Below are 22944 nucleotides of genomic sequence, written 5' to 3' on the forward strand. Positions count from 1 at the left end.
TAAATTAAATGATCATATAGGCATGGATTTATGTCAGGGGCTCGCTATTATTTTCCATTGATCTACGTGTCTGTTTTTATGCCAATACTATGCTGTTTTAGCTATGATGGCCTTGTAGTACAATTTGACATCAGGTGGCATGGTACCTCCAGCTTTGTTCTTTTTTCTTAGGTTTCATGGCTAACGGGGTTTATGGTTCCATATGAATTTTAGGATTATTTGTTCTAGTTCTGTGATGCCACTAGTACTTTGATGGGATTGCATTGAGTCTATAGATGCTTCTTATCCATGAGCTTGGTATATGTTTTTACTTATTTGTATCTATCTTCTTTAAATTCTCTTCAATGTCTTATAATTTTCTGAGTACAGGTCTTTTACTTCCTTGGTTAAATTTGTTCCTAAGTATTTTTACTTTTCTTATGCAATTGTAAATGGATTGTTTTCTTAATTTCTCTTTTTGATAGTTCATTATTGGTGTATAGAAATGCAACCAATTTCTGAATATTAATATTATATCCTCCTACTTTATTAAATTCATTTATCAATTCTAATAGGTTTTTGGTGGTGTCTTTGAGGTTCTCTATATGTAATATCAAATCATCTGCAAGTAATGACAAGTTTCCTTCTTCCTTTCCCATTTTGGATGCCTTTTATTTATTTTACTTGTTTGACTGCAGTGGCTAGAACTTCCAGTACTATGTTTAATAACAGTGGTGAATGTGGGCATCCTTGTCTTGTTCTTGATCTCAAGGGGAATGTTTTTAGCTTTTCCTCATTGAGTATGATATGAGCTGTGGGTTTATCATACATGGCCTTCATTATGTTGAGATATGCTCCCTCTATTTCCATTTTGCAGAGTTTTTATCATAAATGGATGCTGCATTTTATCAAATGCTTTTTTATGCATGTATTGATATGACCATGCTTTTATTTTTCATTTTGTTTATGTGATGTATCACATTACTTAATTTGAAGATATTGAACCAACTTTGCATACCAGAAAGAATCCCACCTGATGGAAGTGTATGAGCCTTGTAATGTATTGCTGAATTCAGTTTGCTACTATTTGGTCGAGGTTTTTGCATCTATGTTCATCAGGGATATTGGTCTATAGTTTTCTTCTTTTGTAATATCTTTTTCTGGTTTTGGAATCAGGGTAATGATGGCCTCGTAGAATGAGCTTGGATGCCTTCCCTCCTATTGGACTTTTTAGAATAGTTTGAGAATAGGTGTTAATTCTTTGAATATTCAGTAAAATTCACCTGTGAAGCCCTCTGGTCCAGGACTTTTCTTTGTTGGGAAATTGTTGATTACTGATTCGATTCCATGTGTGGTAATCAGTCTGTTCAGGTTTTCTGTTTCTTCTTGATTCAGCCTTGGAACCTTGTATGCTTTTAGAAATTTATCCATTTCTTCCAGATTGTCCAATTGGTTGGCATATAGTTGCTTGTAATATTTTCTTAAAATTTTTTTTGTATTTCTGTGGTGTCCGTGGTCACTTCTCTTTCATTTTGGATTTTATTTATTTGGGTCCTCTCTGTTTCTCTTGATGAGTCCGGTTGAAGTTTTGTCAATTTTGTTTCTTTTTAAAAACCAACTCTTGGTTTCATTGATCTTTTGTATTTTTCTTTTAGTCACTATTTCATTTATTTCTTTACTATTTCCTTCCTTGTATTCACTTTGAACTTTATTTGCTGTTCTTTTTTTCCAGTTTCCTTAAGTGTAAAGTTAGGCTATTTGAGATTTTTCTTGTTTCTTTAGGTAGACCTGCATTGCTATGGATTTCCCTCTTATGATTGTTTTTACTGTGTCTCAATAAATTTTGGGCTGTTGTGTTTTCATTTTCATTTGTCTCAAGGTACCTTTTGATTTCTTTCTTGATCGCATTCTTGACCCATTCATTGTTTAGTAGCATTTTATTTAGCTTCCATGTGTTTGTGTGTTTTTTTTCTTGTAATTGATTTCTAGTTTTATACCATTGTAGTTAGAGAAAATGCTTAATATAACTTCATTGTATGTCAACTATAAGTGAATATATATATATATATATATATATATATATATATATATAGTCATGGGACGTGGAGTATAGTGTGGGAGTGGAGTCAAGGGATTTGTAATAGATATGTATGATATTGGGGGGAAGTGGGGCGGTGGATTGGGGGAGGGGGGTTGTCACTTCGAGGGGTAAAAAGTATAACTATTGCACTGTGTTGTACAGCTGAAACTAATTCTAAAAAATGTGTATTTCATAATAAAAAATAATTTAAAAAACAAACAAAAGGGAAATAGAAACAAAGTAAAAAGTCAACATGAGAGGGGGAATAAAGGACACTGGAAAACTTGTTAAAAATATATAACTTCAATCTTCTTAAATTTATTGAGACTTGTTTTGTGGCCTAACATATGGTCATACTGTAAAATGTTTCATTTGCACTTGAAAAGAATGTATATTCTGCTGCATTGGGTTGAAATGCTCTAAAAATATCAATTCAATCCATCTGGTCTAGTGTGTCATTTAAAGCCGCTGTTTCTGTGCTAATTGTCTGTCTGGATGATCTATCTGTCCATTGGTGTCAATGAAGTGTTAAAGTCCCCTACTGTGATTATATTACTGTTGATCTCTGCCTTTATGTCGGTCAATAATTGTTTTATATATTTAGGTGCTCCTATGTTGGGTGCATAAATGTTTACTAGGATGATAGCCTCTTGTTGGCTTGATCCCTTTATTATTATGTAATGTCCTTCTTTGTCTCTTATTATGGTCTTCATTTTAAAGTCTATTTTGTTTAATATAAGTATTGCTACCCCAGGTTTTTTGTTTGTTTCATTTCTATTTGTGTGAAATATCTTTTTCCATCCCTCTACTTTCAGTCTGTGTGTGTCTTTCGATCTGTGTGTGTCTTTTGATCTGAAGTGGGTCTCTTGTAGACAGCATACGCATGGGTCTTGTTTTCTTATCCATTCAGCTACCCTATGTCTTTGGATTGGAACATTTAATCCATTTACATTTAAAGTGATTATTGATAGGTACATAGTTATTGCCATTTTATTATTTGTATTTTTGGTCTTTGTCACTTAGTTTGTTTTCTCCTTTCTTCTGCTTAAAGAAGTCCTTTTAACATCTCCTGTAATACTGGCTTGGTGGTAATGAATTCCTTTAGCTTTTCCTTATCTAGGAAGCTCTTTTTCTCTCTCTTTTTCAAACATAGCCTTGCTGGGTACAGCAGTTTTGGTTGTAGGCCCTTACTTTTCATCACTTTGAATATTTCCTGCCACTCCCTTGTGGCCTGCAAAGTTTCTGTAGAAAAATCAGCTGATAACCTCGGAGCTACCTTTTGAATAACTATCTGTCTTTCTCTTACTGCTTTTAGGACTCTCCTTTGTCTTTAACCTTTGCCATTTTAATTATGATATATCTTTGTGTGAGTTTGTTCGAGTTCATCTTGTTTGGGACTCTCTGTGCTTTCTGGGCTGGTATGTCTATTTCCTTTGCCAGGTCAAGAAAGTTTTCAATCATTATTTCTTCAAATAGGTTCTCAATCCCTTGTTCCCTTTTGTCCCCTTTTGGTACTCCTATGATGTGAATGTTGCTATGCTCGATGTTGTCCCACAGAGCCCTTAAACTATCTTCATTTCTTTTTATTCTTTTTTTCTTTTTGTTTTTCCTATTAGGTGTTTTCTGCTTCCTTCTCTTCTAAATCACTGATTCAATCCTCTGATTCATCTAATCTGCTGTTGATTCCTTCTAGTGTATTCTCCATTTCAGTTATTGTTTATTTCTGACTACTTATTTTTTATAGTTACTCTGTCCTTCTTTATGCTTGTTATCTCTTTGTTGAAGTTTTCACTAAGTTCCTTAAGCATTCTTATAACCAGTGTTTTAAACTCTGTCTCTGGTAGGTTGGTTGCCTCCATTTCATTTAATTCGATTGCTGGAGGTTTCGATTGTTCTTTTATTTGGGACATGTTTCTTTGTTTCCTCATACTTCTATCTCTCTGGGTTTGCTTCTATGTATTAGGTAGATCTCCTCCTATGTCTCTAAGTCTTTGCTGGGTGACCTTATGCTGTATGTGTCTTGTTTCATCCAATGGCGCCATCTCCCTGATCTCCTGTGCATGTGTTCTAGGAGTGTCCCTTGAGTGTGTTATGTGTATTCTCCTGTTGTAGTCAAGTTTTGATTGCTTTTGGTGTGTCAGTGGGTGGTACTGACTTCCAGGCTGACTGACTGTGAGGACTGGTTACGTCCACAGTCCATGAGCTGCTGTGTGGGGACTGACCCCTCAGAGGAGGCATCACCCCCATGGCTCTTATGCCTGTTAGGATGCCCCTTTGGGTATGCCCCTTGTGGGGCTAACCAAGTAGTACTCTGGTGTGGTTAAAAGCTAGCCTCTGCATGTGTTATTTTTGGTTTCTCTTAGGAGGGGGTCCCATGCAGGCCAATTTCAGCCTTGCCTGTTACTGGCCCACGGTTACCTGGTTGGGGACAAAAAGCTTTATGTGGTTGGCCGCTGCCTGTGCCTTGCTGTGAACTGAGGCTGGCTGCCACCAGTAGTGGGCCCGAGGCCGCTTAGCAAAAGGCCCAGGGTCCCAGAGGCCTATTGTCACCTGCCAGCTGCCTATAAGTCCCAGCGGTTGAAAGAGCCTCCTTAGGCGCATGGGCCAGGCTGGGTGACTGGTGTTGAGAGTGCCCTCAGCAATGGAGCATCAGCTGGGCAGGGTGGGGGTCCCAGGGAGTCATGAGATGTGGCCAGTGGTGTTTAGAAAGTTGATGCAGATCCAGTGCATGACCTGTGACCACTTCACACAGCACCCTGAAAATACCGCAGCCAGCTACCACTCACCTCAGGCTCACAGATCCCCATGAGCTGCCAAAGAGAGGCCATGGTGTAAGTTGTGGCTCACTGCCCACCACCACAAGTTTCCTGTGCAGCCACAGGCTGTCTGCTGCTATAAAGGCTTCCATGGCTTATGGGGTGGGGCTGGCCACCCAGGCACCAAGACAGCCATCAGCAGTGCAGCTCTAGATGGGTGGGGCGGGGTTCCAGGGAGCTATGGGGTGTAGCAATGGGTTTTGCACAGTTAATGCAGTCTCAGTTCTTGTACCAGTGCTGGGCCCTTGACCACTTCACAAAAATGCCCTGAGAACAGCCACCACTCACCTAGAGCTCACAGATCCCTGAGAGCTGCCTAAGCGAGGTTGGGGTATGAGTTGTGGCTCACTGCCCACCACCAAAAGTTGTCTGGGGAGCTGCAGACCGTCCACTGCTGTAAAAGTATTCCACTGCATGTGGGGTGGGGCCACCACTCAGTAGCCTAAAGTGCCCCAAGCAATACAGTACCAGTTGTGTGGGGTTGGAAACCAGGGCATCACCAAGGTGGTGCATATGCATGGATTTTACCAGACCATTGTGGTCTCAGATTTGGCCCTTTGAGGGAGGGTTCAACATAGAAAAGATGGCACCCTGCTGTAGGCTACAGGCGAGGCAGGTTTCTCAGAGGGATAACGGCGGCTCCAGCCCTCGCCTTAAAGCCGCACAACTCAGTATTTCCCCATTTGTCTCTAGCGTCTCTTGAATTGCTGCTCTTGCACCGGAGACCAGATGAGTGCTTACAAGTGAGTATATCTGTGTGCGGGCCTTTTAAGAGGGCTTCTGGGTTTATCAGCCACCTTCTGTCTCACCAGGACAGGCAGACAGTTCGCGCTGATTTTCAATGCCAGAGTTGGGAACTCCTCTTCCTGGCACAGGCCCCCTGGGCTGGGAAGCCCAGTGTGTGGCTGGACCCCTCTCTCTTCCAGGGGGACCCGTGCCACCAAAGTGTCCCTCCCGGTGTTCAACCACTCTCTGTGGATTTGGGGTCAGCCTGTTTTGCATCTCCACTTCTCATACAAGCCTCAATGCAGCCTCTTCTTTATATACTTAGTTATAGGGATTCTGTTTAGTTTGTCTTCAGGTGATTCTTGAGGTTGATTGTTCTATAATTTGTAATTTTGGTGTAATCCTGGGATGCAGTAGGCATAGTGTTTACCTAAACCACCATCTTGGCACCATACAAACACCAGTTTTCTTAATGCAAAATTTAACAAATAAACATACAAAAATGACTTTTAAAAATCATATGCTGTCATACCCAGAAAAAAAGTCAGAAAGAGCACTTACTAATTATTATAATTCTAAGAGTCTATTTATCTGAGATTTAACATTCTTACTTTCTTCCTTCTTAAACTGTTTTCCTGTGCTTGCATGGGGCAGGTCAGCAGCGGTTCGGGTTGGGCTGGTAACAACAGTCTTCATGGGACGGGTGTGCTGTTGCCCCCAGTGAGCCACTCCTCTGCTGACCTCCAGCGTTAACTGGACCATTCGGTTAATGGCTTGCTGAATGTCATCTAAACTAGGAACCATCACCTGTGGAAAGAAGAAACAAGTTCCTGGTACATCTGGCAAATAAAACCCATCCCTCTGAGTCTCACTGCCCGCTTTCCTCACTGAGTGGGGAAAACCTCAGCTGGCCAAGGAAAAGGCGGTTTTGAAGACAGGGGTGTGTGAGTGGAGTGCAAAACGCATGCAGAGTTTCTCTATCCTGAAGTTTTCCCCTTCTATCAATTCCTGCAGAAAAAAAGGTCAAACATAATGCTTGTCATGCTTTCCATGTGATGGTGTCTAAATGCAGCTCAAAACTGTAGACTATATGATGGATGTTCATGAAACAAAATAGCTGAAGAAGCAATATTGCCAAGATTCTGATCTCAATTCTTTGAAATATGCCAAATAAGCAGACGAGGTGTCCTCCGGGAGGCCAGACCATGTACATGTGTTATTAGGTGAGTCAGATTGCCCCTTCCTGGCCCCATTTCTTGGCTCCTCAAAGAATGCACCTCAAGTCATCCTGTGTGCCTCGGGGTTCCAGATGCCAGCGAGCAGCTGGGGTGGTGGTAGAGATAAGTTCCATGAGAAAGCACAAGAGATCGAAGAAGCTCAGAGCATAGGCTCTCTCTTTCTTTCTATTGCACCATCATTAGTGGGTTGCCTCACAATCATGTATTTGGGGTATGGATTTGGACTTCTGAGATGGTCTTATTTAGATAATTTAAAGTTTGAAGTAAGAAAAAGCAATATTTTTAGAATAATTGCTAACTGATGGCTGAACAACTGCTCAACTGTTACACCAGCCTCAGTATACCAAGAGCTATGGAGAGCAATCTTTTTATAATAGATATAAATGATAATATTTTGATTTTTGTTAAATACTGAGGTGAAGTCCAAAAATACATAGGACTAAAAGGTTACCATAAATGAAAGTTCAGTACTAATGCTATACTTCTCAAATACATTCCCAAAATACCACTGCATTCATTTGACTATTTAATAATACTTACCACGTTAGGAATGGCAAGATGCACTTCAGTTTTTAAAAAGGAAATAACATCTTCTGACCGCTTTCGTCCATATAGGCTGTAATAAGATGGACATTTCGATGATAAACCTCAACCTATAATTTCATAAATCACTTGCTATGCTATCACACTCAATCCTAAAAATAAAGACCATTTTTAAAATACTGAACTACATGAAGAGAATGTTATTTATAATGGAACCATAAATTTCAGAGAACTAAGAAAACATAGCAAGTTAATATTCTTAGAAGTAAAATATGAGTCTCATATACATTTTCTAGTATTTTAATGTTGTCCTAACTCAGTAATAAACATTTAATAATGTTTACTAAAATCACCCCTTTTTCCCAGCCTTGTAACAGATGCTGGACAAGAGGACAAGATCATCAACAAAAAGCATATGCCTTTATGTACTTTTTTTTTTAAATGATTTTTATTGGGGAATTGGGGGAAGGGGAACAGACAAGTTGCTGTCCTTTTGTTCTTCAGTCTAGTTGTGGAGGACGTTGCTTCACTGGCCCAAGTCGGCACCATCATTGCGCTCTTCCTGGGCGAGGCAGATCAGTCGCCGGCTTCTGGACGGCCGCTCACTGCAGCTGCTGGCCGCTCACGCTGGCTGCTGGCTACACACGGTAGCCCATGGCAACCCACCTGCCATGGCCTGCGACTCACTGGCACCTCAGCTCCAGGTTGAGTTGTTGTTTAGCATCTTAGCTGTAGAGAGCAGTGTCACTGGCCCTCATATGTGGGATCCGAACCGGCGCCCTCTAGCATCCCAAGCCAGCTCTTAACCGATGCGCCACTCGGCCGGCCCATGTACTTTTTTATACATACTTTTTTGAAAGATTAAACAGGGGGTTGTTGGTCAAAGCCTTCCCAAAACTGCCTTTTTAAACAAAATCGCTCATGCTCAGACAGAAATACATACAAACAGAAGTATAGACACATGACTGCATGTAATGAAGGAGATACATCAATGCTACAAATTGGTTTGCTTTTCTCCCTCTGCTGTGACCTCTGTCCTCATCCCAGATAAAATTATCATAAATGTATACTTTCCATAGCCAGAAAATCTGTCATTACTGAAAAACTACATTTCCATTCACAAACACAATCAGAGGAAGCACGGATGGGGGAGAGCACAAAAAACCTAAAGCCTCTGCAGTTCAAAGTGGAGACCCAACTTTAGCATTCAGGACCAGTGGTTCCCAGGAAAGCATATTATTACAAGTCACTCTTTGAACTAAAAGCATGTAAACAAAGAAAAAAAACGCTTCTAATTCATAGCCTCACTGTGAAATTCAAAATGCAACAATAAAGAAAAGTATAGACTGTATCTAAAAAGGCACAATCTAAGAACAAGAGTTTTGTATATAAACAAACAGCTGAAATAAAATAAGCAGTGAATAGTACACTAGATTATTCAGTAAGTTATTTGACAAACTAGAGGATTAGCTTAAGGAATTATCCAAAAGTTCAGATGCAAAATACAAAGAGTACTGAAAGAAATGGTGAGAGAAAGGATAAAGATAAGTAATGTTTCCCAGACACTTTTCCAAAAGCTTTCCATGAGTTAACACATTCATGCTCACATTAACTCTGTGAGGCAGATCCTGTGATTATTTCCATTTTGTAGATGAGGAAACCAAGGCAGGGAGAGGTTAAGTGACCTATAGAGGGTCACTCAGCTCAGAAATGCTTTATGACCTAGATCCAGCATGTAAATCCAACATATGAAAATTAAAGCATAGCCTTTCTCTAATCTTAAGAATGGATTGGCTTTATCATCTTGTAAAGTTTCCCTGTGTGCCCAACAGATTAATGGGGGGAAATGACCTACATCTAAACACATAATTTGTGAATTGCCAGAATAAGATGGGAAATCCTGCAAGCATCAAACAACAGGTCGTTACTTAGAAAAGCAAATCGAATTAGCAGCAGAACTCTCATTTGAAATAGAAACAAAAGAAACCAATGAAATAGAATTTGTAGGGTGTGAAAGAAAGAGATGATGATTCAAACTGACCAAACTAGGCATTCATGTGGGAGGGTAAGAGAAAGACTTTTGGGACAGGGATGATTCTGAAGTATTATACTCATGCATCTCTTCAAAAATGACTTAAATACTGCAGGACTTGTAAATCAATGTGGCATAGAGAGTTCAGACTTCAAAAAATGCCTCTTTGGGTCAAATACATCATAATCATGGATAGAATATAAAGGATGTGAGAATGTGCAAATACAAGATAAACATCTCCATGAACCAGAAATGGATCAGAAACACACAAACAGCTTGGCCAGGCTCTGGTCAGGACACAGGCAGTGACAGTGGGAGGTTGGCTCTCGTGGTCTGTAGGGGACTGAAAGCATTCCATGTGAGATGGGACCTCAGCCAAGCTTGCTAACTGAAGCCAGAAACTAAAGTGAAGTCCTCCTGCCTGTAAAGAGGGGCAAAATAACAACAGAATTAAGTTCGTCTGGAGCTAGAGGTTTTCCAGAAGTTGTGAGCCTGGGGTGACAGAAGCAAATCCACAGCATCCCCAGGAAGCAACTGAGCAGGGTGCTCGCCAGCGGAACCTGCCATATCCCAGGATCTCTTCAGGGGGCAGTAACCCTGAAGCAACACAACCTGGTTCTGTATTCCAGATTCCAAAGTCATGTGAAGGCAAAAGTGAAACTCCTAGATAGGGAGAGAGGAAAGCAGGGAGATACACACAAAAACAAACAAAAGGTCCTGCTCAAGAGGGCCTTCAAAGTAAAATTCCTAGGTTTGAAAGTAAGAAAGAGAATGAAAAAACTCAATAATTGAACCAGAAACTCACTCCAGATAAAATTCAATGTACAGAAGTATGAAAAACTCTGTAATAAGTATATGGAGAATGTTCAAAGAGATAAATGGAGGTACAGTATATTAAAAAAATAATAATAAAGAATTGCTCAACTAAAGAGGCAGAAATGATACAATATCGGGAGGATAATAAGAAATATTAACTAAAATATTTAAGATGCAATAGATGAGATCATCTTTAGATGAGATACAGAGATGCTTACCCATAATGTAACCCAGAAGTGCAAAAAGACAAAATATATGACAGGGTAGTTAGGAGCTGGGGAGGAGAAGCCTCAACGTTTGACATGACTGCACAGCCAGAGTGCTCAGGACAGTTCCAGTTCACTCTGTCCTGGCACTTCATCAGAACAGCGCCCCTCCATTCAACAGTGTCCTAGTTGGGACAATCAATTATATGGTTAATCCATTCAACATTCAGCTACTCGGAGTTCCATAAGAAGAGCATGAAGGGAATGTACCAGAAGCAACAACTGAAGAGGAAATTGCTAATTTTCAGAATTAAGGAACACTATAAACCCTCAGATAGAAAGTCACTCTAAAAACAAAGCAGGGTTAAATAATGATAACTCTACAATGGGAAAAAAAACCTGCAAAACATTAAGGAGAAAAAACAATCCATCACTGTATATTTGATCCCCTTTTCCCCAATATATGGTGATGGAAGAACTGACTCTGGGTGGTGAACACACAATGCAATATACAGATGATGTATTACAGAAATGTACACTTGAAACCTATGTAATTTTACTAATCATGGTCACCCCAATAAATTTAATAAATAAACAAATATTTTAAAAAGAAAAAAAAATCTTCAGTTAGACTTATTACAGACTTCTCATCAACCATAGATAGTACTTTTGAAAGCTGGAGCTAAATATGTGTATTCTAAATTTAAGAGTAACTGCTTAAAGAACTGAAGTATAGGAAAGAGAATAAAAGGAGAAATTACCCATCCCAAGGATAACAGAGATAATGAAATGAACCAAAGAAAAAGGATAGTTAAGAAGAAAACACAAAATAAAATGTCATAAATTAAATGTATTTGTATCAGAAAGTCACGGTAAATGAAAACAGACTGAACTCTACTTAAAAAGGCAGAGATAATCAAATTGAATAAAAATAATCAAGTATATGATGCTTTTAAGAGATAAGACAAAAACTGCACAGTAAGATTTAAATGAAGGGATACAAAAAGATATACAAAAAACCTGGGAAAATAAAATAAATGATAGGCTAAAAAAGACTATAAGGAATCAGGATTAATATGGATAGAGAGCTTCACCAAATAAAAATAAAAGGAACAGTCCCCTAAGCAGATCTAACTACTATGACCTTGTATATACCTAAAGGATAGCCTTAAAATACATAAAACAAGAACTGACCAAAACAGAAGGGAAAATTTGACAAGTTTACAATCTCTAGGGAGATTTTAACAGTGTAATTCAACAATGAATAGCCAAGGAATAAATCTCATAAAAATGTGCAAGACTTTTACACAGAGAATTATAGAACTTAATTGAGAAATATTAAAGAAGATAAAAAAATATCCATGACTCTAGTAACCCATGATTCCAATGGAAGACTCAGTACTGGAAGGATGCTAATTCTCCCCAAATTTATCTATAGATTCAATGTAATTTAAATAACCCTCCCAAAAGAAAAATTAATTTTTCAACAACTTTTGCTTGGTTAATTAACAATATGGAAAAATATATATATTGGTTTCCTGCCTCTCACTAAATACAAAAATCAATACCATATGGAATCAATCACTAAATGTAAAAGATAAAATTTTTAGAAGATATTATGAAGTAGGGAAAGATTACTTTTAAAAGACATAAAAATCACAAATTACTAAGAAAAAGACTGATAAATATTTTAAAAGACAGGTATTTGCTATATTATCATCAACAAAGTAATACACTGAGAACATCGATCTATGAATAAATCCAATCCAATAAAAAAACTGACAGGAAAAGTGGAGAGAGAGAAAGGAAGAGGAAGAGGTGGAGGGGTAAAGGGAGGGGGAGGGGAGAGCAGAAGGGAGGGAAGGAAAGGAGAAGAGAGGAGAGGAAAACACACATTTTGAAGAAGAGAAAGAAGTACAAATGGCTCTTAAAAATAAAAGTATGTTCAACCTCATCAGTAACCAATAATTTAAATCCCAATGAGATGCCACTGCACACACCCCAAAGCTGTGAAGGTTTTTTGAATTGAACAATACCAACTGTGTGCAAGGATGAGGAGCCACAGAGACGCACAAGCTAGGCCTTGCCTGGCAAAGTGAAGCATATACATACCCCAGGGCCCAGGTATTCCGCTCTTAGCAGGCGGAGCAGGAAACAGGTGTAAGAATGGTCACAGAGGCTTTACTCACAACAGCCCACACTGGAAACAACCCAAATGACCATCACCAGTAGAACGGAAAAATAGATTATGTGTGCTCCAACCATATAGAAGTGAAAATAAATTAGATCAACACAGATGAATCTCAAAAGCATAATACTGAATGCAGCCCAAAACAGGCAAAATTAAATGATACGTTGATTAGGGATACCAATGTGTGATAAACGGTAAGGAAAGCCTAGACAATGATGAACATCAAGTTCAGGATAGTAGTTATTTTTGGGTGAGCAGAGAAATAACCAGTAAGGGGACTGGTCATGTTCAGTGTTCTGTATCTTGTCCTGGCTGCTGGGAACTTGGTTGTTCATTTGATCACTCACTCTTCTCATAGTGTTACCCTTATGTTTTCATACAGTCTTTTCTTCTATGCTATATTTTAAATTTTATAATTTTCTTAAATAAATTGATAAAGAGGTGCTATTAATAGCATATTATGATAGTATCACCAGACATATTTAGCATATTTTCAACTTGCCTTGCAACAAATATTCTTCTTTTCATTGTGTCCAGAGATAACCGTGTAGCTTTTTGAAGACTGTCTAGTAATTGATGAGAGAAGAAAGCAAAGACCTCTTTACATTCCTGCAGTAAGAAATCACATTAAAATTGGGACAAAAAATAAAAACTCTAACACTTCCCAAAGCAAGAATATAATATTAGAACTGTCACGTGAAAGATGATATAATGAACTGCACAATTTCAATTATATTGTAGAAATAAGTTCAATCCTAATTTACTTCTTTATTTTTTAAAACAATATGTGAAAAGTTTGCTGTCATAAAGACCCTAGCAAACCATAAGGACTTCCTGAAAAGCCAAAACTCAAAAATGGCTTATTCAAAATAAGAGTGGTTTGCTCAGCACTCACGAAGTCACTCAACAAAACTGAAGCACTTATTAAGTGCGGTGCACTTAATGCTTAGGGGTGTGGGCATAAGAGGATATTTAGTCTCCAACCACAAAATGTTCAGCTTGGTAGATAAATGTATTTTAAAATATAAAATACCAAAATATATGGGATGAAACTTCCACCATCTTGGGACCATGGTCTGCCCCTCTCTCCAAGCCCCTCTTTCTCTGCAGAGAAGTAGCAAGTTTATTGGGAGCGTGCAGGACAAGTATGGAGACTGAGCAGGAGTCTGGGTGCCACGTCTGGTTTGCACAGTGAGTCCCATATCCAGGGCCAGTCTCTGCCCATACTATTTGTCTCCACTCTGCACCCTGCCCCTCTGAGGCTGGCTGGGTGAGTCAGGTTGAGTTGGGTCAGAGGGAAGGTCATCAGGTATAAAAAAAAGAGGACTAGGTCAGGGCCAGTGAATGATCAGGCTAAAGCACAGGTGTGGCCTAGGCAGATATTTATGTTGGACCATTCTGACAGCAATGTGGACGTGGATTTGAGAGGCAGAGGCTATTTAGGAGATGATGGCACTGAGGCAGCTTCAAGTGATTCCCCCAGTTCGAGAGGCTCTGACGGTTCTCAGTCTTGCTCTAAGGACTCCAGCCAGTGTCAAAGGCAGTGCAATTGGAAGAGAAGATCTGCAGAGCTGGGAGCACGGTTCCTATCTCCAGCTGACTCTGCAGACTGATCATGGCTGCCTGGTGCATGGTGCTGAGAAGAAATCTATGGTTAGACTCAGCAGAAAAGTGTTTCCTGATCAATTGGTGATATCATCCTTGAGTAAGAAGGTGAAAGTGGAACAAACCTGTGTAGTTTATTTCCAAAACTGTACGTATTATAGTGTGTGCTCAAAAAAGTGTAAAAGAATGTAAAATAGAGAAAGAATGATAAGAAGGTGAGTATCATGAATTAAAAGAAAACTAACAGGAGCAGGAGAAAGCAAGAATTAGGACAAATGTGGGAGTGACATTCAGGATTGAAGCATACCTCGAAGGGTGAGGGCTAAGAAGGAGCAAGAAACTCTGTGCCTCCTTCTCAGCCTTCATTCTGAACACATCTAAACGCAATGTGAACATCTGCCCACCCAGGGTCTCTCCTGGGGGAGAGTCCACAGGCTATACATGGTGCTAGTTAAAAACGCAGATCCCTGGGCCCCAAGTTCATCAAAATCTGGGCTTGCAATATAGGTAACTCTATTAAACACAATAACTGAGAAAAAATTTCTCCACTCTGAGTCAAACAGATGGGCACTACAATCCCAGAAGTACTATATAATAAAGCATGGCCAATTGCAACAGGGGGAGGTAACTACATAATAACACAGCTGACAGGTCACATTAAAAGCTGATGATGTTGGGGGAAACTGTAAGGAATGCTATCTTTCCAGATTCTACAGTGCAGAACTGAAAATTTCATTTTCTGGATTCTGTTATAAACTCAAATTAGTTATATATCCCCATAGGTTGGTTGCAGAACTGCCTGAGTAAAGTACCATTTGGGGTTATCTACAATCCTGAGTCATAATTCTGTGAAATTCAATGAGGTTGTTTCACAAGAAATACCTTTTTAAATTCATCTTCTTTATCATTAGCAGCAACCTCCGTCACAGTACCAGCCTCTTCATCAGGGTTTTCACCATCTTCTGCTTCACTTCCAAAAACAACATGTTTCCTCGGTTCTATAGATTTAAAAATACACACACACACACACACACACACACACACATATATATATATATATATATAATGTGTATATATATGAAATGTGTGTGTGTGTATATATATATATATATATATATATATATATATATATATGTAACATTTAATGTTCAACATTTGGTTTATTCTATATGGCCAAACCTTCTTAGAAAACCGCTTCTTAAAAAGTTTTTAATTTAAATTTTTAAAATTTGTTCTTGGAGGAATGATTCCTTTTTTAAATTAAATTTATTGGGGTGATGTTGGTTAGTAAAATTATATAGGTTTCAAGTGTACATTTCTATAATACATCATCTATATATTGCATTGCGTGTTTACCACCCAGAGTCACTCTTGAATTCAATTTAAATCACCCATCTCAATAGAATTGTCATTCTACTAAGAAATATACTCTTTATACTCTTAGCGTCTAGAATTACGATGCATTTGAGAAGGGTTTTACATATTGTCTTTCTAAAATATTTGTTTACTTTTGAGTTTTCTAACTTAATGAGCTGGTATTTTTGTGTTTTTGACACTTCTGACAAAAACTAATTCAACTAAATGGAAAAACTCTAAGGAAAGAAGACATGCTGTGGATGCTTGTCTAAGCTCAGAGTTTCTCATCCTCAGCACTATTATCATTCTTGGTTGTTGAGGGCTGTCCTGAGCTTTTAGGATATTCAGCAACATCTCTGTTATCTGCCCAGTAGATGACAGTAACACCTCCTCATGCTGTGTGACAACTAAAAATGTCTCCAGCCATTTTAGAATGCTGTGCAAAGATATAGAGAGAAGAGAGACAGAGAGACAGAGAGAGAGAGGGAGAGAGGAAGAGAGGAAAAGGGAGGAGAGGGAGAGGGAGAGGGAGAGGGGGGGAGGGAGAGGGAGAGAGAGAGAGAGAGAGAGAGAGAGAGAGAGAGAGAGAGAGAGAGACAGAGACAGAGACAGAGAACATAGCAGACCTCAGAGTGCCATCCATAGAGAGGTCCTTGGTTGGAATCTGGGAACTTGGAGTTCAGAAGGGTTCCTACCATTCTCTAATAGATAAAAAGGGTTCACTGTGCCTATACATTTTATGCAATGATGTAGTTTATGCTCTTTCTGGGAGTCTGAAATTTTGGAACCTGCTAAGCAGAAGGTGCCTACTTGAGAATATATCTGTAGCTCTCGTGATACAAACATTACAGCTAGTGAACTTACCTGGTACATGTTTTGCTGCTTTCCCACTGTACTTCACTTCATAAATAGTCTCAAATATTGATATGAGTTCTCTGACAGCTTCTTCCACATGCCTGCTTTTGTGGTTTAGAATACCAGCCCATTCTTTTGTGTATGTCTATTAAGTAGAGAAATTACTATTAATTTCCAGGTACTTAAAAAATACTGTTAAAATGATTACGATGACTTTAATTTATAGAACTGTAATTAGCACCACTTGAAAATAACTAGATGGACCAGATGGACCCATGTCCTGTTGGGGAGTCCACTTCATAGTTGATGTAGAGGCCTGACCACCGCATTGTATTTCTGAAACTGATGTTGAATAATACTGTATGCCAACTATAATTATATATACATATAACCTCGGGACATGGAGTAGAGAGCGGGAACGGATTCAATGGAATTGTAATAGATAAGCATGATATCGGGGGTGGGAAGGCAATAGGTGAGGGGAGGGGGATTGTTACTTTGTGAGGGTGAAAAGGGTAACTATTGCATTGTTCTATACACCTGAAACTAACAATAAAAAAATAAATTAAAAAAAAAAAAGAAAAGAACTAGAGATCATTGCCAATAGCATAATGTTTCAGATTCCAAATGGCTAACGCACAGCTGCTAAGGCCTATGCAAAGAAACAGAGGAGAAAGAAGAAAAATTCAGTCTTTGATCTTTATCTGCCTCATAGGCATCTACATTCACATTTAAACATCAAAAGAAAGAAGGCTGAAGGGAGCAGAAAGATGTCAAAAGTTGAAATTGAGAAGTTGTTTAAAAAAGGACAACCCAAAGTGTTGCTTTGAGATGCAAATGAGATGAGGTTTCTTAAGTGAGCATCAATTGTGTGTGCCAGGCATCAATTTAAGAGCTTTATGCGTATTAACTCATTTAGTTAAATGACACCCTCTTGGGAGAAGTAATGTTATTGTCCCCATGTCACAGATGAGAAAACTGAGGCTCAGAAGGAATAATACATTTGTCCAACATCATACAGTGGGTGGTAAAAACAGAGGTTTGAAACCAGCTTTGACTGACTCTAAAAGCCTGTGCTTTGCCTTTCTGAACTTTTTTAATAGTCAGCAAAAGCTTCAGGAAGAAGTTGAGAACTAAATTCAGAAAAGAAAACAGCCTTATAAAATTGAGTGGGTCTTTTGACATGTTCACAGCATCCACACATTTTAGGAAAGGGAAAAGTAAATGGGAGTCCGTAGCCAGCTTGGAACTTCCAAACAACTTCTGCAAAGGAACCCGAGCCTGTCGAGCAAATCTCTCTCTAGACAAGCCTTGGGGGGTCCTGTATGACTGGTGCACTGCCCTCATGTGTTCCTTTATTGGCTACTGGATTGAGGGAGATACTTCTAAGTTTGTCATTCCCATTTATACCCATCCACATCTTGTTCCAGTCTCAGGGGAAATGGTGTTCCTCCTCCCGCCAGAAGACATTCTCTGATCTTCCCCTCCCCCACCAACTCCTATGACTTTTCTTCCTCATTCATTTCTTCCATCCTTTCTAATTTATTCAACACAGTGTTAAACACTGCAATGACAAAGGTGGCTGAGAACCACTGCAGTCTAGCAGGGAACATGAGTGCTAAGAAAGTGGACACTTCCAGCTGACCCCGGCAGACTGAACACATGTTGTAAACTCTCCATCCCAACCCTGCTTGCTTTCAAATCCCTTAAGAAAAAAACCAGACATCCAGTATGACAGACTGAACACACATGTTTATCTTGGCACTCCCTTCGTAGTTCCAAAATCTTCAACAAAACTAACATAATCTTTTAAAAAGAATATGCCCACAAGAATAAAATAGAGGATATTGCATAAAGTCTTCTGTATGTTTCCACTACTGTATGAAAATAAAGTTAATGGGATTCGACAACTGATGCTGGGACAGATGAATACCTATTTGCAAAAGAATGGAACTGAGTCTTTTCCTTACACCATACACAAAAACTAACTCAAAATGAGTCATAGACCAAAATGTAAGGGCTAAAACTATTAAACTCTTTAAAAAAAACATAGGCATAGGTCTTCATAATCTTAGATTAGGCGAAGTTTTCTTAGCTATGACACCAAAAGCAGAGCAACAAAAGAAAAAGAAGATAAATTGGACATCATGAAAATTAAAAACTTTCATCATGAAAGTGAAAAGGCAACCCGCAGAATGGAAGAGAGGGGGGAAGGTTAGTGGAGCAACGCTGGCAAGCAGGCAAGGCACAGGATCTAGAGACCATGTGGGGGACCTAGGTTTTTTAAAAAGGTGGGAACTTTCTCCATGAAACACAATGATGGAAGGGAAAGATGGATGCAGAAGCAGTCAACAGTGTACCAAGAGCTCTGATTGTGAAAATTATTTACTCAACTTTACTTTAGAAAACTATAAATAATCCCTGTAACTTTGTCAAGGTCATTTTGTCAGACACTCCAGATGCTGGTTATTCTGCATTTGCTCCTTGCAAACCCTCTCTCAGCTCTTCTATGCCCTGCTCTGTGCAGATGGTAGCTGGTTCCTGGGTCTCCCTTATTCTAAGATTTCCATTTGAGTTTGACCCATCAGAAGCTAGGAGAGCTGGAGGAGAGAGACAGTGAAATATTTCTTTCCCACTTCCTCCTTGCTTGGAGGCTGCATCTCTGGTAGAGGCTGTCTGTTCACAAATTCAGCTCCTACCAGATGAACCTTTCCACTTGGCTCCAGCTTTTGCTGGGCTGTAAAAGCATTATTTCCTCCCCTGGTCTCTTCAGCCCCAACAGTAGCGATGATTTCTACTCTTGGGAATCCTGAGGTGTCTCACCTTGCTGACATTTTCACTGGTATTGTCCCATACACAATATCCCCAGCTCTATCCTAGTGCCTGAACCCCAACAAAGGAACACCTGCAAAAAAACTTATATTTGACCCTTGCTGAATTGGATCACTCTAAATAATTATGACAACTCACACTGCCATAAATGACAGGGATAAGAAGCTTAGATGTACACAATACCACTGCAGAGAAATTTCCTGTGTCAACTGGCAGCCCAATGGTCCAGCCTTCTTCTTCTGTTCAATAAGTGTCAAAATAATTCCACTGCAAAACTGCCTCCATACCATGTCACTACCAGTTGAGGCCACAGGAAGTAAAGCCTTTACTGATAAGTACCCTATCTCTTCTTGGGAGGACTAGTCTTTGAAGATTAAGACCACTCTTACAATGCAGTGAAGAACAGAGTAAAATACGGAAGGGCAATCAGGGATATACTGGAAGATAGTCAAACTGGTCTTCTGGAAGTCTTTTTCTATTTTTTAAAATTGAGATATGTTTCATATACCACAAAATTTACCCTTATAAAGTGTATAATTCACTGACTTTTAGTCTATTCACAGACTTATACAACCATCACTGCTATCTGATTCTAGGACATTCTCATCATCCCCCAAAGAATCCGTGTACCCATTAGTAGTCACTCCCCAATTCCCCATCTCCATAGCCCTGGCAACCATTAATCTACTTTCTGTCTCTACGGGGCCACGCTGATTTTGTTGATATAATGTTTAATAGCCTTTAATATATTTCCCAATGTTCTCCTATCATAACTTGGGTCTTACTATTTCCCTGTCTATTCCATTTGTATATCTATCGAGATACAGATGTGTCGGTCAGGGTCCAGTAAGGAACACACATGGCACACCAGCAGCTAATCTAACCAACACAATGGGAGAATTTCATGTAGAGAGTTGGTTAAACAACTGTTTAACCAAGGACCACAAGGGCAAAAGGGGACACAGGTCACACAGATACAGACCGCAGAAAGCAGCTACCACCCCTGGGGCCTGATGTGAGGGAGCTCCCCAGCTGGCACTGCTGCCCCAAGAGCTCAGAGAGCAACCACATGGGGCTGGTACACCTGTGAGGCACAAAAGGCTGGTTCTGGAAGACCCGAGGAAAAGCTGGGGCCTAGGACTAGCTGCCACTGCCAAGGTAAAGAGCTGCTACCCGTGTGACAGTGTCAGGACAGGGGGTGAAACAAGAAAGAGCAAGTCCCGTCCCTGTCCTCCGCCCTCCTTCTAGCATCACTATTGGCGAAGCCTAAAAGGGACCCAGCTGGCCAAGGATGAAGATAGTTTGCAGATTACCATCCCCAGCATCACAGAGCAGAAGGTCCAGTCTGAGGCTGGTGGACAACAGCTTTTTACCAACTCACATAATATGTCCTGAAACCACAGTTAGATGCTCCAAGCCAACAAACACTTCCCTGATGGCAAACAGCCCAGGTCCCCAAACATCGTCTGAAACCACTGGTTGGCCCAAACTAACCTCATCCCCCCAAACTAACATTAATATGACATGTTTCCAAAACTGATTTCTGCCCCGACTGTTACCTGACTTTCCCTGTCTTTACAAATCTTATCCTGCCTTCACCATAAGAGCCCACCAATGACAGCTTTGTGGGAAGATGGCCCATTATCACTGGCCCTTAGATCCTTCTGGGGCACGTGACCGGGTCGTATCGACTGGCACACTCCAAACTTCCACCTCCGGTGCCTTGACTTACAGTTTTGAGGCCTACCACTTATCTAATAACAGCTGCTTCTGTGTGACGTCAATGTCACCACCACATTTACACTCGATCGCCCTTAATCTATCCTAGTTTCCTTCGTTTGTATGATGTTTCTCTTTCTATGCATGCAAAAGTTCTTTGTGTGTTCAAAGTATATTTTCTTTGCCAGTATATAAATTTCCCCTGCTGAGCAGTTGACAGTATCAGAACAGTTTTAGGTACATACCAATAGAAGATGATTTTCATTGTAAATGAGACAAAAGGAAGGAAGCGAACATAGAAATTTCACTATTCCTTTGTGTCCTGTGTGTTTATAAGTAAGATCTGGGATGGTGCATATACTCAGATTCCAGGATGAGCAAGAAGATAACCATAGGCAGGAAATTACCCCTTGCCCCGGGGCAGGAAACAGGAGGCTTCTTTGGAAAATTTCAATTGCTGAGAAAAGACCAATAGAGCATTCCAAGGGCTCTCTGTCCTAGAATAACATGGAATCCAGGAAATAGAGCCGACAGAGTCCCAAGTCAACAATGTTGCAGCTGACTTGGAACATAATCCACCCAGGGATTAAGAGAGCTCTGAAATGAGGTCTCTTGGGGGGTGGCAATGGGGGGGGGGTGAGACTCTGATGTAATAGTGTACTTGAAAGAAAATATGAAAAGAAAGGCAATTAGAAACCCCAGGAACAATAAAAAGTTGTATAAGGAAAGATATATTACACGTATACTACATGGTTCTGCATTGGCTAATACTTATATAGGCATAATAATGTCTTGTTATTTACAGTTACTATTCAACTAAAAATAATTTTATAACTATATTGAGGAGACAAGGAAAGAATAATAGAGGATAGGGTCAAAGAGCTAAACGTTCACTTCTTAAAATAGGAAGAAAATAATTTATAAATTTTCCAACTCAAGAAATAGCACCCCAAGTATGAGGTCAGACAATTAAGTTCGTGAACTTGTTGCAATGATGTTGCTAACCTTTTTTGATATCAGAGGGATTATTCATTATGAATTTGTACCAATTAGACAAACAGTTAACCAAGTTTACTATTTGGAAGTGATGAAAAGGCTGTGTGAAAAAGTTAGACAACCTGAACTTTTTGCCAATAATTCATGCCTCTTGCATCACAACAATGCACCAGCTCACACAGCATGTCTGTGACGGAGTTTTTAGCCAGTAAACAAGTCACTGTATTGGAACACCCTCCCTACTCACCTGATCTGGCCCCCAATGATTTCTTTGTTTTCCCAAAGATAAAGGAAATATTGAAAGGAAGACGTTTTGATGACATTCAGGACATCAAGGGTAATAATATGATGACAGCTCTGATGGCCATTCCAGAACAAGAGTTCCAAAATTGCTTTGAAGGGTAGACCAGGCACTAGCATCAGTGCATAGCTTCCTAAGGGGAGTACTTCGAAGGTAACTGTAGTGATATTCAGCCATGAGGTATGTAGCACTTTTTCTAAGATGAGTTCACGAACTTAATTGTCTGCCTCGTATATTAATTAGAGATGCAGAAATAATACAATAAGAAATGGCTAAAAGTTAAAAATGGGTGCCTTTCCTACCACTTAGTTGTGATCTCCAAATACAATTTGCCACTGCTGCTAGTGAAAGGAATGCGCTCACTGGAGAAATGGATGGTCCTAGATCTGGGGCAGGAAATGCATAAGATGAGCCTAAGATATTACATAGTTTCAGAAAACAAGGAAGCTTTCAAAGACTAATGGATTCTTATCAAAAACATAAAAGCCAGCTTAAGGATGCCACTGGACAAAGATTGGAAAAATTTAAACATCAAAAAGAACAGTGACTGCAATGGACTGAGTCCCTCAAATATATAATAATCCATAAATTCATAATCTTTGAACAACTGAAAACTCAACTATTATTTTAGAAGTTGCTAGTGAGCCAACTCA

The 22944-nt window shown here is 39.5% G+C and overlaps 1 protein-coding gene across 1 annotated transcript in view; it reads right to left on the reverse strand.

Annotated features, from left to right (window-relative positions):
• The window catches only part of DNAH8 (dynein axonemal heavy chain 8), a gene marked incomplete at its 5' end in the record, with an annotated part of 267299 nt that extends 250711 nt beyond the window's left edge, over positions 1–16588 (reverse strand). The window contains 5 exons of the mRNA XM_019633277.1: positions 6213–6408; positions 7380–7455; positions 13130–13236; positions 15115–15230; positions 16453–16588. Coding sequence (XP_019488822.1) covers positions 6213–6408; positions 7380–7455; positions 13130–13236; positions 15115–15230; positions 16453–16588 — 631 coding nt within the window. The remainder of the gene's footprint in view (positions 1–6212; positions 6409–7379; positions 7456–13129; positions 13237–15114; positions 15231–16452) is intronic.
• Positions 16589–22944: the final 6356 nt, after the last annotated feature.

The sequence above is a fragment of the Hipposideros armiger genome, unplaced genomic scaffold (assembly GCF_001890085.2).
Source record: "Hipposideros armiger isolate ML-2016 unplaced genomic scaffold, ASM189008v1 scaffold_1270, whole genome shotgun sequence".
In the NCBI taxonomy this organism is placed as follows: domain Eukaryota; kingdom Metazoa; phylum Chordata; class Mammalia; order Chiroptera; family Hipposideridae; genus Hipposideros; species Hipposideros armiger.